Source organism: Pelophylax lessonae (assembly GCF_965119305.1).
Source record: "Pelophylax lessonae genome assembly, chromosome: 2".
NCBI lineage: Eukaryota > Metazoa > Chordata > Amphibia > Anura > Ranidae > Pelophylax > Pelophylax lessonae.
In genome coordinates this window covers 621,216,996-621,236,051 of record NC_138769.1, presented here as the reverse complement: position 1 = coordinate 621,236,051, position 19,056 = coordinate 621,216,996, and the positions used below count along the sequence as shown (strand labels likewise).

Below are 19,056 nucleotides of genomic sequence, written 5' to 3'. Positions count from 1 at the left end.
TTGGACCCCACTTTCCACGCCCGCCCAATCTGAATGCTCCCCATTTATCACCACCCTCTGGTTCTCACCCCTGGAGCCAGTTCTCTATCCAGATACTCACCCTATGGTCCATATCTACGTACCTTAGTTTGTACAGTAAGTGTTTGTGGGTAACTGTGTCAGATGCCTTTGCAAAGTCCAGATACACCACATCCACATGTCTTCCTTTATCTAGATGGCAACTCACTTCATCATAGAAGGTTAATAGATTGGTCTGGCAAGAGCAATTTTTCATGAATCCATGCTAATTACCACTAATAATACCGTTTTTATTACTATAGTCCTGTATATAATCACTTCACATCCCCTCCAAAATTTTGCAGACTACTGATGTTAGGCTAGCCGGCCTATAATTCCCTGGGATATATCTCGGCCCTTTTTTAAATATTGGTACCACTTTGGCTTTTTTTGCAATCAGCTGACACTATTCCCGTCTGTAGACTATCCATAAAGATCAAGAACAACGGTTCTTTAAGAACCCTCGGGTGCAAGCCATCCGGTCCCGGTGATTTATTTATGTTAAGTTTTTCAAGTTTCGTTCTAAGGCTATCTTCTGTTAACCATTGGGGTGCTTCCTGAGGTGTATTATTTATTTTAACATTACAAGCTGGGTTAGTGTAGCCCCCCAATTCTTTCGTGAAAACTGAAGAGAAGAATTTATTTAGCACTTTTGCCTTCTCTCTGTTCTCTGTGGCCAGATTCCCTTCATTGACTTTTAAGGGGCCAATGTGTTCTGGTCTCGTTTTCTTACTATTTATATGCTTATAGAATTTCTTGGGGTTTTTTTTTAACTCTCTTCCGCTATATGTCTCCATTTCTTATTGCTCTCTTTGTAATGTTGGAATGCTGCCAATGACCCTCAGCCTTGTATTTTTTTGAAGGCCTTTTCTTTAGTTTTAATATGCATTTTTATGTTGGGGTTTAGCAACCCAGGGTTTATTTTTGCTCTTTTTTTTTTTTTTCAACTAAAGGTTATCTTGTAAAGCAAATGAGGAATACAATCGGGTAGATAAAATACAAAGTAAAGTGAGCAGTGAAATTTGAAACCCAAGCAAACATTAAAAACTATAAAGCATAAGAATCACCAGACAGTTGCGTACAGTAAATGCAAGTATTTTTGCTCTTTTAAACTTCCCTTTTGGGATGCACTGGCCAATCCTTTTATTTAGTATGTTCTTGAAGCACTCCCATTTTTCCTCCATGTTCTTTGTTCCTAGAGTTCTATCCCATTTTATATTGTATAGCAAAGAGCGCAGTTTAGGGAAATTAGCTCTTTTGAAATTCAGTGTCCTTATATTACCCTTGTGTTTCCTGCTTCTACGATTTATACTGAAACTGATTGAACTATGGTCAGGGTTTCCTAAGTTGCCCCGTATTTCTATATCCATAATCAGGTCAGTAATGTTGGTGATCAGTAGGTCTAGTACCGCATTGATTCTTGTTGGTGCGTTCACCATCTGACCCATGAAATTGTCCTGCAAAACACTTAGAAACTGCTGAGCCTTAGACGAATGCGCGGTTCCTTCTGCCCAGTCTATATCTGGATAATTAAAGTCCCCCATTATAATGACATTTCCCATCCTTGCTGCCATTCCAAGCTGTGATAGGAGGTCCGCCTCCCCCTCCTCCCTCTGGTTAGGGGGCCTATAGAATATACCCAATATTACTTTCCCCATAGTGCCTTCCCTTCGAAGTTCTACCCATAGGGATTCTACCTCCGCCTTAGCTCCATTTGTGATGTCGTCCCTCATATTTACCTGGGCACTGTTCTTAATATACAGACATACCCCTCCCCCTTTTCTGCCTTCCTGTGATATAGGGAATACCCCTGAATGGTTGCCAGCCAGTCATGAGAGCTGTCAAACCGAGTCTCTGAAATTCCCACAAAATCTAAATCCTCATACATTAGCAGTTCCACTTCTCCCATCTTGTTGGCCAGCCTTTTAAAATTGGCATACAAATCTCGTAATTTTGTCCGGTTGCATGCTGTTTCTTCACTCAATGTTTTTAGTCTGCACTTGCAATTTGTCCCCCTACCCGCCATGGGTTTAGGAACTGTGAGTAACCTACCACTAATGCCCCCATTTCTGCCCGCTGAACCTTGCTCCGCTTACACCTTGTCACAGCATGAGGAGAGCTGGTAACCGGCAAATGTGACAGGGGACATTAACACAAATAATCAGTGCAGCCCCATCAGTGCCGCCTCGTCAGTGCACATCAGTGAAAGATTTTCGGCCTTTTTTCGTTTGTTTAGCAAAAAAAAAAAAAAAAACCCAGTGGTGATTGAATACCACCAAAAGAAAGTTCTTTTTGTCTTAAAAAAAAAAAAAAAAATATATAAAAATGTCATATGGGTACAGTGTTGCATGACCGTGCAATTTTCATTCAAAGTGCGACAGCACTGAAAGCTGAAAATTTGGCCTGGGCATGAAGGCAGTGAAAGTGTCTGGTATTGAAGTGGTCAAAGTATATTTTTCCTGAAAATTTGCATTAAGGAAGCACTGCGCAATTATCATTTAACATCAAAAACTACAACAGCCACTTTACTCTCCGGCCTTCGTTTTCAGAAAATATATAATGTTTGAGGGTTCTAAATGATGCAGATGTGGAAATGCAGATTTAACATGTATGTGAGAAAAGTCAGAATTGGCCTGATCTCAAAGAGGAACTGGCCAGAAGGGAGCAGATTGGAGAAATTCATTCTTTTGGTTTACAAACATTGACATTGGATGTAAGACCAATCAATTAAATCTCAAATGAGCATTAAAGTGATTGTAAAGTCTTGTTTAAAAAAAATAAAAATAAATAACAAACCTGTTATACTTACCTGCTCTGTGCAGTTGGTTTTGCACAAAGTGGCCCAGATTCTCCTCTTCTCGGGTCCCTCTTCTGTGCTCCTGGCCCCTCCCTTCTGTGGAGGTCCCCCACAGCAAGCACCTTGCTAGGGGGGCAGCCGAGCCGAGTCACAGCGCCCTGTGTCCATTCAGACATGGAGCCGTGGCCCGGACCCACCTCCTTCTCTCTCCTGATTGGCTGACTGACTTTGACAGCATAGAATGCAATAAAATAAAAAAGAAAAACCTTCTGCCTTTACAATCCCTTTAACATGTTAATATTATTTCAAAAGTAATTTTCAGTTTTTTAAACCTATAGCAATTTTCAAAAAATACCAGATTATCTTGTCATAAATGTCCTTGTTTAGGCATTTCCAGTTATAGGGTGACAACTCTGCCTCAGTCTCCCTGTTGCTCTTATCCTTTGGCACTCTATCAACTGTTTTAGGGCTCATGTACACTACAGCTTCTAAACTTGAGTTTCGGAGCTTTTGTTGTTTTTTTTTTGCCCTTTAAAGCTTCGAAGCGCAATTTCATAAAAGCCTACGTGTCCATGTTTTTACAAGGGTTTAGAAGCTCCTGCGGTAAGGGAAGGTTTAATCTGACTCAACATCCCTCTCCGGAATCGCATTCAGGATAAAAACGTTTTGACTGCCGGAGCTCAACGTAGTGTTCAATGAGCCCTTCCTTTCCAAATTATCTGAAATTTTGCTGTGATCTTGTGGTCCAGACAGCACAGAAAAATAATTTTAAAGGAGTACGTCACATTACTTATTCTTTTATTTATAACATTCTTTAGAAATTTGGTCATGCCAGTGTATTGTGAGCTGTAGGTAGAATCGTAGAATCTTTTTTTTTTAGCAAAGGTTCTCCAAGAACCTGGACATTATTCCATAGGTTCCTCGAGGGTAAAAGGTTAAACTACGGTGACTTCTTGTAACCAGCTAGTGTGGCAAGAATGACACCTGTAGGCTCTAAGAAAGCACTACACTTGTGAAAAAGGCTAAAATTAGTGTACACATGTACCAAGTACAAAGGACAAGCCAGAAAACAATGTAATGTGCCTAGGGCAGTGATGTCCAACAAGCATCCCATAGGCTTGAGGTGGCTCCCAAAGTTTTATTAGGTGGCTTGACAGTCTCTGATTTTTCAGCAATATCTGGCTTGCAGCCCCCAGCTATGACAATGTATCATGACTGAAAATATTTCTCCTGTAACATGTTTAGATGATTATTTATGCCAAAGTTCTGTTATTTGCAGGAGACCTTGACAGATGGTGATGATATCAATACAACATTACTAGTTCATTTCTTTGGACGAGGAGGTCGGGAAAAGCTGCAGTATTCAAATTTCTACAGGTATGTTGTCTTCATAGTTTAACATACTAGACCTATGATGAGCTGTTTTTTATTGCCTGTAATCCAAACAAATGCAGAGCACATTTAGGTTTTAGAACTAGGCACATAAGATAAGCTGGAAGACTAATGGAACTGTAATATGTAGTACTATCTGGCAGCAAACCTGACCATCCATCCTTTTCCCGCTACAGATATAATCATTTAAATTGTATCTAATCCATAAACACCTAGGGGCTCATTCACACTGCTCACACACTAAATACTCTATTAATGTGCTGGCATCTGTCCATTTTTGATAGCAACGGGCCGTGGCGTGGGGGGGGGGGGGCAGTGGGATGTGCATTTCACAGCATTACACTATTTACTTTTTTTTTTTCCTAATTTTCTTTCTATTTTTTTTTAACCTTTTACCAAGAGTGACACTTTATTCAAGTCTCCACACATTAGTGCAGTGTGTTTTGTAGTGCCATGACATGTGGTGCCTTCCTGAGCACTGTTTTAAAGTGCTACATGTCTGCATTTGAAAGCAGCGTACTGCACCATACCTCTGAGCTGCATTGCAGTGCGAACAGGGATAATGAAAAACCATTGTTTCCCATGTACCCTAGTGGTGACTGGCCCTTATCCAATGCTAAAAAAACACCAGTTTCTGTGCGATTTGTGAACAAGTCCTAGGGGCATATTTACAGTGCCTTGCGAAAGTATTCGGCCCCCTTGAACTTTGCGACCTTTTGCCACATTTCAGGCTTCAAACATAAAGATATAAAACTGTAATTTTTTGTGAAGAATCAACAAGTGGGACACAATCATGAAGTGGAATGAAATTTATTGGATATTTCAAACTTTGTTAACAGATAAAAAACTGAAAAATTGGGCGTGCAAAATTATTCAGCCCCTTTACTTTCAGTGCAGCAAACTCTCTCCAGAAGTTCAGTGAGGATCTCTGAATGATCCAATGTTGACCTAAATGACTAATGATGATAAATAGAATCCACCTGTGTGTAATCAAGTCTCCGTATAAATGCACCTGCACTGTGATAGTCTCAGAGGTCCGTTTAAAGCGCAGAGAGCATCATGAAGAACAAGGAACACACCAGGCAGGTCCGAGATACTGTTGTGGAGAAGTTTAAAGCCGGACTTGGATACAAAAAGACTTCCTAAGCTTTAAACATCCCAAGGAGCACTGTGCAAGCGATAATATTGAAATGGAAGGAGTATCAGACCACTGCAAATCTACGAAGACCTAGCCGTCCCTCTAAACTTTCAGCTCATACAAGGAGAAGACTGATCAGAGATGCAGCCAAGAGGCCCATGATCACTCTGGATGAACTGCAGAGATCTACAGCTGAGGTGGGAGACTCTGTCCATAGGACAACAATCAGGCATATACTGCACAAATCTGGCCTTTATGGAAGAGTGGCAAGAAGAAAGCCATTTCTTAAAGATATCCATAAAAAGTGTTGTTTAAAGTTTGCCACAAGCCACCTGGGAGACACACCAAACATGTGAAAGAAGGTGCTCTGGTCAGATGAAACCAAAATCGAATTTTTTGGCAACAATGCAAAACGTTACGTTTGGCGTAAAAGCAACACCGCTCATCACCCTGAACACACCATCCCCACTGTCAAACATGGTGGTGGCAGCAACATGGTTTGGGCCTGCTTTTCTTCAGCAGGGACAGGGAAGATGGTTAAAATTGATGGGAAGATGGATGGAGCCAAATACAGGACCATAACGGAAGAAAACCTGATGGAGTCTGCAAAAGACCTGAGACTGGGATGGAGATTTGTCTTCCAACAAGACAATGATCCAAAACATAAAGCAAAATCTACAATGCAATGGTTCACAAATAAACATATCCAGGTGTTAGAATGGCCAAGTCAAAGTCCAGACCTGAATCCAATCGAGAATCTGTGGAAAAAACTGAAAACTGCTGTTCACAAACGCTCTCCATCCAACCTCACTGAGCTCGAGCTATAATTTTGCACGCCCAATTTTCAGTTTTTTATTTGTTAAAAAAGTTTGAAATATCCAATAAATTTCGTTCCACTTCATGATTGTGTCCCACTAGTTGTTGATTCTTCACAAAAAAATTACAGTTTGAAGCCTGAAATGTGGCAAAAGGTCATAAAGTTCAAGGGGGCCGAATACTTTCGCAAAGCACTGTATAAAGTGTTGAATCCAAGAATTCAACAAAAATTAACCACATGGGTGCATGGGTGTGATAAATTACCTAACAGTGAATGTTTGAGAGTCATATTCACTGCTTTGTAAGTGTAGAGTGTGTCTGGGAAAAATATGCAGTATATCACTGCTATACAGGCACATTTCCCCCATCTGTGGTGTAGTTCCCCTTTACTGCAAACACCCGAGTTGAATTACGAGCAGCCATGCCAACACACAGTATGCTGCCATGTTCCTCCATTGTCACTGTTGTTAAATTGTGACAATTCAAACATAAGTTAATAAAGAGAGTCCACAAAATGTGCACGATGCAGGGAGAAAGACCAAGAATAAAGTAAGGGGAAAAATTAGGGTCAACCCAGATCGCTGGTATGATTGTAGACGCGGGCCCAGGCTGAATCACAGCGTAGAAAATCCCCTACATGTGAACATTCAACTTGTGAACTTTCAAAAATGCAAATGTTATCACATGTCCAATCCTGTAAAGCTTGGATACACACACACTTAGTTTTTTTTTTCGTTCAACCCAGTGGGCTAAACAAAAAAAAAAAAAACTGACACATCGCTGTACCAACACAAGCAATGTTGGTGCAGCGAATTCCCGTGCTGTGCCATTGTATTCTGACAGCGGACTCCCTCCCCCCCCCAGAACACACTGATCAGCGCTTGCAGCCTTTGTCTGCAAGCATTGGTCTGTGCTGGACTTACGAATGAGCTCCTGGAACGGAACTTGTTTATAAGTAGGGGACTTATATGTAATGGCCAAACATTTTTTTTTAGTTTCACAAAGAGTAGGGAAACATTAGAACCACAGTCATTTTGTTTATGCTATCCTTTATTTAGAAAAGCAAATGGCATCAGGGGCCAACGGTTTGGGACCTTGCTGGGATCTCTTTTTATGCTTTAAAAAAGAGATCCTGCGAGGTCCTGAATTGTTGGCCTGTGGTGCCTGTTGCTTTATGTGAATAAAGGACCAGATTATCACTATACCCATGTGTGTTGGTAAAAACTTTATTTTCCTATGATTTGCACGGTGGCTCCATCCATTTATCCACTACCACATGCTACACGAACTTTGGGCCTGTGAGGAGTGTGACAAATGTCACTGAGAGATAAAATAATGGCAAATTCAAAAATTTTGCAATGAAACCAAAGCAATAAGTAAGAACAGTTCTTCCATTGTGTTCAAATGACAACAAAAATGATCTTGTGTAGAGATTCCTTCTCACTTCCTGTTGACTTATGGACAGTAGTAATGAGCTCCGGCATGTTCAGATCCTTTTTATGAAAATGCCTCAGCTATCCCGCCAGGAGGCGATCACTTCACACTGCCAGTCATAAGAAGCCGAGGCATTCCCTGCCTCCGCAGCTGCTTGAATACAAAGGGCGTGTATGTATATATGTGTGTGTGTGTGTGTTTATATATATATATATATATATATATATATATATATACACACACACATACAGTATCACACAAAAATGAGTACACCCCTCACATTTTTGTAAATATTTTATACCTTTTCATGTGACAACACTGAAGAACTTACACTTTGCTACAATGTAAAGTAGTGAGTGTACAGCTTGTATAACAGTGTAAATTTGCTGTCCCTTCAAAATAACTCAACACACAGCCATTAATGTCTAAACCACTGGAAACAAAAGTGAGTACACCCCTAAGTAAAAATGTCCAAATTGGGCCCAATGTGTCAATATTTTGTATGGCCACCATTATTTCCAGCACTGCCTTAACCCTCTCGGGCATGGAGTTCACCAGAGCTTCACAGGTTGCCAGTGGAGTCTTCTTCCACTCCTCCATGACAACATCACGAAGCTGGTGGATGTTAGAGACCTTGCGCTGCTCCACCTTCCATTTGAAGATGCCCCACAGATGCTCAATAGGGTTTAGGTCTGGAGACACATGCACTCAACTTCTTTGGTCAACCATGGCGAGGCCTGTTCTGAGTGGAACCTGTCCTGTTTAACCGCTGTATGGTCTTGGCCACCATGCAGCAGCTCAGTTTCAGCGTCTCAGCAATCTTCTTATAGCCTAGTCCAGTGTTTCTCAACTCCAGTCCTCAGGGCACACTAACAGGCCAGATTGTAGGTGTTACCTTGGGGAGATGCAGACTAGAATACTGCAATCACTGAGCAACAAATGATATCACCTGTGATGTATTTCAGTTTTCTTGAAAACCTGGCCTGTTAGTGTGCCCTGAGGACCGGAGTTGAGAAACACTGGCCTAATCCATCTTTATGTAGAGCAACAATTCTTTTTTCAGATCCTCAGAGTTCTTTGCCATGAGGTGCCATGTTGAACTTCCAGTGACCAGTATGAGAGAGTGAGAGAATTTTAACACACCTGCTCCCCATTCACACCTGAGACCTTGGAACACTAGCGAGTCACACAACCCCTGGAAGGGAAAATGGCTAATTGGGTTGAATTTGAACATTTTCATTTAGGGGTGTACTCACTTCTGTTGCCAGCGGTTTAGACATTAATTGCTGTGTGTTGAGTTATTTTGAGGGGACAGCAAGTTTACACGGTTATACAAGCTGTACACCCACTACTTTACATTGTAGCAAAGTGTCAGAGGTTGTCTTTGGAAAATAGACGTATGAGTGCTGCCAGCATTGCTGCAGAGGTTGAAGGGGTGGGGGGTCAGCCTGTCAGTGCTCAGACAATAGGTATTTGAACATTTCCCATATGATATGCAAAACTTAAAAAAAAAAAACAGGCTATAAATACACTTTTATGTATAAATGTTATGCAGCCTATTTAGGATGCCGCAATGTAACTGGAAGCCTCTCTCTAGCAGAGCTTTTTCTTCAAGCGACCAAAGGTGGCATAACAAATACAGTATATTGTGAAAGCACACAGTGCCTGGTACTGCATCACTTTCACACATCTCTCCCAAATTTGCTGTCTGAAGTCTAAGTTCTGTATCATGTCTAATATGGCACTTATATTGTCTCCCTCATAAACTGTAAAGGGCTTTCTGTCTTTGCCTATACTGTTGGCTGACAGGGGAGTTTGCCATGAAGGACAGACCAGAGATGTTGTGGCCATGCAGTTATGCTGACTCTATTCACTCTATATTTCCTAGGAGTGAAAAGCCAGCACGTCCCATTTCATTCATGTACATCTGGATCTCTCAAAGAAAGCTTTCCAGCCTACATCCCGTGCCTCACACAAAATTGGTGTGGGTGTTTGATCTGCCCCTCCCTGCTGTGTGTGCTGGAGATGATGGATTGGATTTTTAGAGGCACACATTATTTCACAAAGGGAAATCTCTACCTTGGTGGGAAAGGCAGAAGTCATCCAGATCTGTCACATGTGTTTACTAAGAAGGCTTCTCTGTTCTGTAAAGATCTAGAACACTCTTGGATTGATATCTGTTTGCTTTTAGATGGAGCTGTCATTTTTATAGAGCAGTTTGAGTGGACCCACATGAGAGCTCTTACCAGTTGAGATAACATACGCTGACAGGTCTGGAGAGCTCTATACACAGCCAGACGACACCTGTCTGCAGTACAGGAAAAAAACTCTCTACACATGGAGACACCTGTCCGACATAGCACACACTGCGTGAGAAAAGGGCTGGCCAGGTTTAGGTAGTTCTTTCCTATTTGCTTTAATCTGTTAGACAGCTGGCCTCATCTAAGAGTCTGTAGCAACCAACCAGATTCCAGGTATCTGGCTGCTTAGGGAGGACCACTTTCCCTTCATACACTTAGTGAATACCTTTATACCTGAAGGCCAGTACACCATATAGTGTCATCTTTTTTTCCTTCATTCGTACTATTTGGAGAAGACAAAAAATACATTTTATTTACAGAAAACGCAGAACAATTTTTATCAAGGGTTATAACAACTATTCTGCCATTCTTATTTATGTCGATTTTACGCAGCACCCCAACTTTATTGGAATTGGGGCTGTACACTAAAATGTGTCTACCACAGTGCAAGGCATGCTCAGATTATAAATCTATCAGAAGAGCCTGAAGCACCCATTGATTTAAAATCCCTCCAGGACCTATTTGCACATGTGTATCTTTCCTCCATTTCTATATGGGGTTCCAACACTTAAAGTGGCTGTAAACCTTTACATATACCCCATGAAGTGATTGGCCTCAGGTGATACACAAAGATTAAACAAATCCTCCTGAATATGTTGTACCTGTTTATCTGCAGTCTTCTCTTCTCTAGATCTGTTCTGAATCTGAGTCCTGAATTTATAAAGTTTGTCCGAGCGTTCAGAAATGAGGCAGAGAGCTAAAATTACTCTGTGCAGAGCTCAGTGAGGAGAGTTCTGACAGCTGATTGGAGGGAAAGGACACACCCCTTTTCACATACCTCCCAACCGTTCCAGATTCTGCAAAACTTTTCCAGGATTTTAACACAATCTCAGCATTTCACAAATCTAGGCTGTACCTCAGAGTGATTTCCTGCCCAAAATGAGAACTAGGCAGTGACGTGGCATGCACAGCGGAACAGAGCTGAGGCTGTCAATGAACTGGAGGTCCCTCCCATGTCATCATTTTTTTTTTTGGTGTCAGAAGTGATTTATGCAGATAGCAGAGGACAAAGCAGCATACATAAATGACTCTTAGTGCTTTTAATTGAGACAAGTACATACTATAGAGCAATATGCTTTGTTGGAGCATAATTTGGTGGAATATATTAGACAGCATGTTGTCCGTGAAGTTGATGTGCTGAAAGCAAAAAAAAAAATGGGCATGCGGTTTGTTGTATGAGGCTGTACAGCTTTATCTCAGTTAGGGCTCCCATGCTGACCCTTGTTCATAGACACACAGCCTACAATGAGCATGTGTGCTTTAGAACTGGACCATGGACCTGAGTACGGAGAACCTGCTTTAAAGCAATAACAAGTTATTTGGGGGACATAAAAGTTGTTTACATTTCCAATAGAACTTTTCCTGAGTTTAAAAAAATTAAATGCTGGTGTGCATGGGGCATTAGCTGTATTTTACGCTGTATGCATATAAACGTTTTTATTCACGTTCACAGGTATACAGTGTATATTTGACCCTAGTACCAACTAGGTGATTGCTGGCCTCCCTAGTTGTCCTTCAGGTATGTGGTATGCATACAATTACATTAGTTCAAGCTGGACCAATGTAAGTATGCAATAAAGATCATACCCTGGAGTTCAGCATTATTGCGAATCTAGACCCAAGCTTTTTCAGTAGAAAAGGGAATTCAGCCAAATGAATGAGCATAATCTGCAGCAAATACAAAAGTGCATAGCAAGTACATGGAGAACACGGATAACCTCATACCTCCCAACGGTTCCAGATTCTGCAAAACTGTTTTTAGGATTTTAACACACTCCCAGAATTTTACAAATCTAAGCTGTACCGTAGAGTGGAAACCTGCCCAACGTGGGATGCACAGATTCGATGGGTAAGTAATCCATTGACACCAATGACCCCCATAGAGAGACAGATGTTCCCCCACCTAACCTCACTAAGTGCCAGCATCCTCCCTCCCTCTTCACAAAGCATCAGCATTTCCCATCCCTCCACAAACTACCAGTGCCCCCTCCCCTTTACCCCTACAGAGTACAAGTGCTCCCCCCCCCTCATTTTCCTCCACTGAGTACCAATGCCCCCTATTTCGGCTGAGTGCCAGTGCCACCCCTTCCCTCCACAGCACCAATACCTCTCTCACCCCCCACTGAGCATCCATGTCCGTCCTTTCCACCTATGAGAACACTTTTCCTCCCCCTGACCACCAAGTGCTGAGTCTTTCCTTTTCTCACTGACCACCAACTCTGGCCATTTGTTGTTTGTGCTGACCACCAGTGCCAGACAATGTTTTCTCCCTCTGACCATCGACCCTGGTGCCTGGTGACCACCAATGCTTACTGTTTGTCCTCCCTTTGACCACCAATACCTGCCATTTTTCCTCCCTCTTTAAACACCTATCAATTATTCTCCCGTTGTGCACCAACTCTGGCCGTTTTCATCATGTTGACCACAGACTCAGACTATCTTTTACCAGCAATAAAAGCAGTCCAATACGGTGCTGTATTTTGGCCTAGGCCGACAAGGCCCAGGCCTAGGGCGGCACTTTGCAGGGGGGCGGCAAAATAGCCGGCTGGGGTCTTAACAACCAGGGGCGTCAGGGCCGTGACTCTCTGGCCCTGCCCATAATTCAAAGTGCAGGAGGATTTAACTTCCTCCTCCTTCGCGCCTAGTGCTCATGAGGCCCAAAGAGTCCCACTGGTTCGGTAACAGTGGGGTGAATGGCAACAGAGCAAAATCCGCCAAAATCTGCCAGCTGGGGCGTCTTCACACAGTGAGCGGGCGGCCGGCCGGCCCAGGAGGCTGGCTACAACTGAGAGCCAGGGAGGGAGAAGACCTACACTGCCACGGAACCACCCTGTCCTAAGCAGCAACAGGTAAAGCATCCCTGGCATTTCCCAAAGCCTGCACTCCTTCTGAAACCTCTCCGCTCCCAGCTGGGACATCAACAGGAAGACAGGCTGACCAAGGGCCCAGAAGACGAGGACGGGCGGGAGATAGGTGCATCACATACACCTACCCACAGACAGGGGGGGCACAGAAGGGACTGCAGGCAGGGCTAGGGGGGTCTCCAACCCCCTCTCTCCCCCTTCCCCTCTCTCTTTCTCACCCCTTCCCCTCTCTTTCTCTCCCCTTCCCCTCTCTCTCTCTCACCCCTTCCCCTCTCTCTCTCACCCCTTCCCCTCTCTCTCTCACCCCTTCCCCTCTCTCTCTCTCTCTTACCCCTTCCCCTCTCTCTCTCTCTCACCCCTTCCCCTCTCTCTCTCTCTCACCCCTTCCCCTCTCTCTCTCTCTCACCCCTTCCCCTCTCTCTCTCTCACACCCCTTCCCCTCTCTCACACCCCTTCCCCTCGCTCTCTCTCACACCTCTCTCTCTCACCCCTCTCTCTCTTTCTCACCCCTCTCTCTCTTTCTCACCCCTCTCTCTCTCACCCCTCTCTCTCTCTCTCACCCCTCTCTCTCTTTCTCACCCCTCTCTCTCTTTCTCACCCCTCTCTCTCTCACCCCTCTCTCTACCATTCCCCCCTCTCTTTGTCTCTCTCTCCCCCATTCCCCCCTCTCTCTCTGTCTCTCTCTCCCCATTCCCTCTCTCTCTCCCCCCCATTCCCCTCTCCCCCATTCTATCTCTCTCTCTCTCCCTCCCATTCCCCCTCTCTCTCTCCCTCCCATTCCCCCTCTCTCTCGCTCCCTCCCATTCCCCCTCTCCCCCATTCCCCCTCTCCCCCATTCCCCTCTCTCTCTCATCCCCCATCTCTCTCTCTCCCCCATTCCCCTCTCTCTCTCCCACCCCCCTCTCTTTCTCTCTCCCCCCCCTCCCACCACCTCTCTCTCTCTCTCTCTCTCTCTCTCTCTCTCTCTCTCCCCCACCCTCTCCCCCACCACCTCTCTCTCTCCCCCCACCACCTCTCTCTCTCCCCCACCACCTCTCTCTCTCTCTCCCCCACCACCTCTCTCTCTCTCTCCCCCCCACCACCTCTCTCTCTCTCTCCCCCACCACCCCTCTCTCTCTCTCCCCCACCCCCCCTCTCTCTCTCTCTCATCCCATCTGTCTCTCTCTCTCTCTCATCCCATCTGTCTCTCATCCCATTTCTCTCTCTCATCCCATTTCTCGCTCTCTCTCTCTCTCTCATTCCATTTCTCTCTCTCTCATTCCATTTCGCTCTCATCCCTCACCCCCTCTCTCTCTCTCTCATCTCTCACCCCCTCTCTCTCTCTCATCCCTCACCCCCTCTCTCTCTCATCCCTCACCCCCTCTCTCTCCCTCTCTCTCATCCCTCACCCCCCTCTCTCTCCCTCTCTCTCATCCCTCACCCCCCTCTCTCTCCCTCTCTCTCATCCCTCACCCCCCTCTCTCTCCCTCTCTCTCATCCCTCATCCCCCTCTCTCTCTCTCTCTCTCTCTCTCTCTCTCTCTCTCCCTCTCTCTCCCTCTCTCTCATCCCTCACCCCCCTCTCTCTCTCTCCCTCTCTCTCATCCCTCACCCCCCTCTCTCTCTCTCATCCCTCACCCCCCTCTCTCTCTCTCATCCCTCACCCCCTCTCTCTCTCTCTCTCTCTCATCCCTCACCCCCTCTTTCTCTCTCTCTCATCCCTCACCCCCTCTTTCTCTCACCCCCTCTCTCTCACACCCCCTCTCTCTCTCACCCCCTCTTTCTCTCACCCCCTCTTTCTCTCACCCCCTCTCTCACACCCCTCTCTCTCACCCCCCTCTCTCCCACCCCCCCTCTCTCTCGCTCTCTTCCTGCTCACCCCCTCTCTCTCATTCCCCCTCACCCCCCCTCCTCTCTCCTACCCCCTCTCTCTCATTCCCCCTCATCCCCCCTCTCTCCTCCTCCCCCCCTCTTTCTCAAATTCAAATTGGCTTTATTGGCAGGACCAAATACATTTTAGCATTGCCAAAGCAGTTGAGTTTGTGATGGGGGGGGGGGTAATGGGTAATATAAAAGGGAATGGGGGGTGAGTCCATGTAAAGGATTTTTAAGTCCTCAGTTTTTCATGTCCCTCTCAGTCTGTGACACGCTGTCACATATTGTGCAGCTATTCTCACTATTGGCTCCTCTTCTCCCAGTGGGATTTGGAGTTTCCTCTTCTCTTCTATAGAATTGAAGTGTGGGATGAAAGCGGAGAGTCTCTGGAAGTGAGTTTCCCTCACTGATAAGTACTTAGGACACTGTAGAAGGAAGTGGTCCTCATCCTCCAGGACCCCCTGGTCACATTGCTGGTACAATCTGCTCTCCCTGGGCTTTTAGGTCTGTCTGTGCCATCCTAACTTGATTTCCAGGCTGTGGGCGCTCAGTCTGCACAGGCTCAGGGTCTGTCTGTCTTTGGGCTCTTGTAGCACCTCCAGGTATGGGGCCAGTTTGTAGTCTCTCTGCAGTAACTGGTAAACAGTTTGTTTCTTGGAGTTTATTTCATTTCTCCATTCTTCAACATATTTTTCTTCTGAATATTTCATTATGTTTTTTATTTGTGATTTTGTCAGGTAGAATTGTTGGGAGTTTGGGATAGGCAAGGCGTTGATGAGTTGTTGCAGGCCGGCAGGCTTGGGCTGGTTTCCCATTGGTCAGTAGGGCCTTATGATGGTACGAGTCAGGACTGCTTTTTTGTAGATGATCCCAGAATAATAGCGCCCTCTTTTGTACCGCAAGAAGTAAGGGAAATCTGTCCAGCAAGCACTGTTGGAGGTGCTCCGATGGACTTGGAGGAGTAGCTTGCAGAATTCCAGATGGAATATTTGTCGGGCTGGAGTCCCATTGGGATTGGTCTGGGTAGGTGACAGGACCCCAAACTTCACTGCCATATAGAAGGATTGGGGTGATGACGCTATCAAATACTCTGAGCCAGACTCGCATCGGTGGTTTTGGGTGATACAGCCGTCTCCTGATGGCATAGAAGGCTCTGCGTGCCTTGTCTTTTAGGGCCTCTATGGCTGGCCTGAAACTTCCTGATTGGTTAATTTCTAGACCGAGTTAAGTGTAGTTGTTGGATTCATCAAGAGTGTGGTTGTTTAATGTAAAGGAGGGGCTCTTTGTTTTTGTATTTTCCCTTTGGAACACCATGATTTTTGTTTTGCTTGAGTTGATAGGTAGTGCCCATGTGGCACTATATTTCTCCAGCACTTCCAGGCTGTCTTGTAGGCCTCTTTCTGTTGGTGACAGAAGTAAGAGGTCATCCGCATAGAGCAGGAACTTCACCTCTGTGTCATGCAGAATCAGTCCAGGTGCTGGGGAGGATTCTAGAGCTGCAGCCAGTTCATTGATGTAGATGTTGAAGAGGGTTGGACTTAGGCTGCCGCCCTGTCTGACTCCCCAGGACTGTTGGAAGTGTTTGGTTTTTTTCCCATTCACCTTTACACTGCAGCTGTTCTCAGTATATGAACTTTTGATGACATTGTATATTTTCCCTCCTATTCCACTTTACAATAGTTTGAGGAACAGGCCTGGGTGCCACACAGGGTCAAATGCCTTCTTAAAGTCCACAAAACAGGCGAATATCTTTCCATGTTTTGTATTGTAAATATGGTTCCTAATGAGACTGTGCAGGGTGTAGATGTGGTCTGTAGTGCGATGGTTTGGCATGAACCCTGCCTGACTTCTGCTGAGGACGTTGTATTGTGCTCATTAGTTTCCCTAATGTGCTGCTGACACATATCCCTCTGTAGTTGGCTGGATCATACTGGTCTCCACTCTTATGGATGGGTGGTATGAGGCCTTGGTTCCATACTTTTGGGTAGTAACCAGCACTCAGGATCAGATTGAACACTTTGCATATTGCAGCATGTACATCTGGGGAGCCATGCTTAATCATTTCAGGCAGGATTCCATCCATCCCGCTGGCTTTTTTAATTTGCAAGTCTTGGATTTTCTCCCTAATTTCTTGTAGTGTAACTGGTACATCCAGAGGGTTCTGGAAGTCCTTGATTTTTTCCTCCATATCTTTGTCTTTTGATGATGTCTTTTTGTTCTACAGTTAATTTCTCTTCTGGAATATCTTTGTAGAGGTTCTTAAAGTAGTTAAACCAGATGTCACCATTTTGGATGTGGAGGTTGTTTTTCCTGGGTGCTGAGCCAATATTCTTCCATATTTCCCAGAAAGAATTTTCCTGAAAGGCCTCTTCTAACTGTTGCAGGTTGTTAGAGATTAACTTTTGCCTTTTCTTTTTAAGGGTTTGTTTGTATTTTTTCTGTAAGATGCTATGGGCTATCCTTAGGTCAGTGTTGTTGGGGTTTCTTGTGTTTGTTATTGGTGGCTGTCCGTAGGGTGTTCCTTAATTCTTTGCATTCTCTCTTTGCATTCTCTCTCATCTCCCCTTTCTCTCACCCCCTCTCTCTCTCTCTCACCCCCCCTCTCTCTCTCTCACCCCCCCTCTCTCTCTCACCCCTCTCTCTCTCTCACCCCTCTCTCTCTCTCTCTCTCTCATCCCCCTTCTCTCTCTCTCATCCTCCCTCTCTCACCCTCCCTCTCTCTCTCTCATCCCCCCTCTCTCTCTCCTCTCAAATTCAAATAAGCTTTATTGGCAGGACCAAATACATTTTAGCATTGCCAAAGCAGTTGAGTTTGTGATGGTGGGCGGGGGGGGGGGGGTAATATAAAGGGGAATGGATGGTGAGTCTATGCAAAGGATTTTTAAATCCTCAGTTTTTCATGTCCCTTGCAGCTATTCTCACCATTGGCTCCTCTTCTCCCAGTAGGATTTGGAGTTAACTCTTCTCTTCTCTTCTCTTCTCTTCTCTTCTATAGAATTGAAGTGCGTGATGAAAGCAGAGAGTCTCTATCTCTCTCTCCTCCACCATCTCACGCCCTCCCTCTCTCCCCTCCACCATCTCACACCCTCCCTCTCCCACCCCCTTCTCTCTCTCCCTCCCACCCCCCTCTCTCTCTCTCTCTCTCTCCCTCCCACCCCCCTCTCTCTCTCTCTCTCTCTCTCTCTCCCTCCCACCCCCCTCTCTCTCTCTCCCTCCCACCCCCCTCTCTCTCTCTCCCTCCCACCCCCTCTCTCTCTCTCTCTCTCTCTCTTCCTCCCACCCCCCTCTCTCTTCCTCCCACCCCCTCTCTCTCTCTTTCCCTCCCACCCTCCCTCTCTCTCTTTCCCTCCCACCCTCCCTCTCTCTCTTTCCCTCCCACCCTCCCTCTCTCTCTTTCCCTCCCACCCTCCCTCTCTCTCTTTCCCTCCCACCCTCCCTCTCTCTCTTTCCCTCCCACCCTCCCTCTCTCTCTTTCCCTCCCACCCTCCCTCTCTCTCCCTCCCACCCCCCTCTCTCTCCCTCCCACCCCCCTCTCTCACACCCTCCCCTTCTCAGCCCCCCTCCCCATCATGAGATCTCAGGGGTTCTTGCTGGAACTTGTAGTCCTTCAATTTTGAAGGGAGTCACATCCGTTAAACAGGAAGGGGTGTACAAATTTACATAGGAGGGGAAAGGGGGGGGGGTTCCCCATTTAGTCTTGCCTAGGGCAGCGCAAAAACCAAAATACACCACTAGTCCAGTACGACACATACTTCTGGCTGATACACTGCATTGCGTTATACATACCAAAGTGCCTACCACAGGGTTTGTCTTGAAGCTTGCTAGCTACTAAGTAAAGTATGACTATTTTAATTTGGTTTCTTAGGTAGGCTCAAACAAAGTGTTAACTATGTATATTTTTTTAAAGATGATCCTTTAGGTTCTCCTGTGTCTGTGAAACTCTACCCACACTTAGATCATAAGAAAGAGGTTGCCCTACACACAGTCATGTAGCAAAAGACTGTAGTTCCACCTAGAAGTTGTGTGAGAAGCCTGATCGATAGTGGCAGCATTGGATTATATATATAATAAATGAATTAAACATTTAAAAGTAGCCTAGTGACAGTGGTTTAAATAATTCCTGGCTGGTTATACTTGTTGCTTGGACTTGCTCCCCAAACAGAATAAAATGCATTTTCAAGTTTCCAGCTAACGTTCGCTTATCCTGATCAGGTCCAGAAGTTGGGCCGTAAATGCTAGGCATAGTTTAGTTAATACCAAAAAGCTGCGGACCCGAGAAATATTTAATTGCATCTCTCTGACAGATTGGGGTTCTTTGTTCCTGCAGAACTCCCTTTGACTTGTG

General features: G+C 45.1%; 1 protein-coding gene across 1 annotated transcript in view; it reads left to right on the top strand.

Annotated features, from left to right (window-relative positions):
- LOC309547510 (calcium uptake protein 2, mitochondrial-like) overlaps positions 1–19,056 on the top strand; it is a 215,572-nt gene that overhangs the window by 156,582 nt on the left and 39,934 nt on the right. The window contains exon 5 of the mRNA XM_082247379.1: positions 4,134–4,231. Coding sequence (XP_082103505.1) covers positions 4,134–4,231 — 98 coding nt within the window. The remainder of the gene's footprint in view (positions 1–4,133; positions 4,232–19,056) is intronic.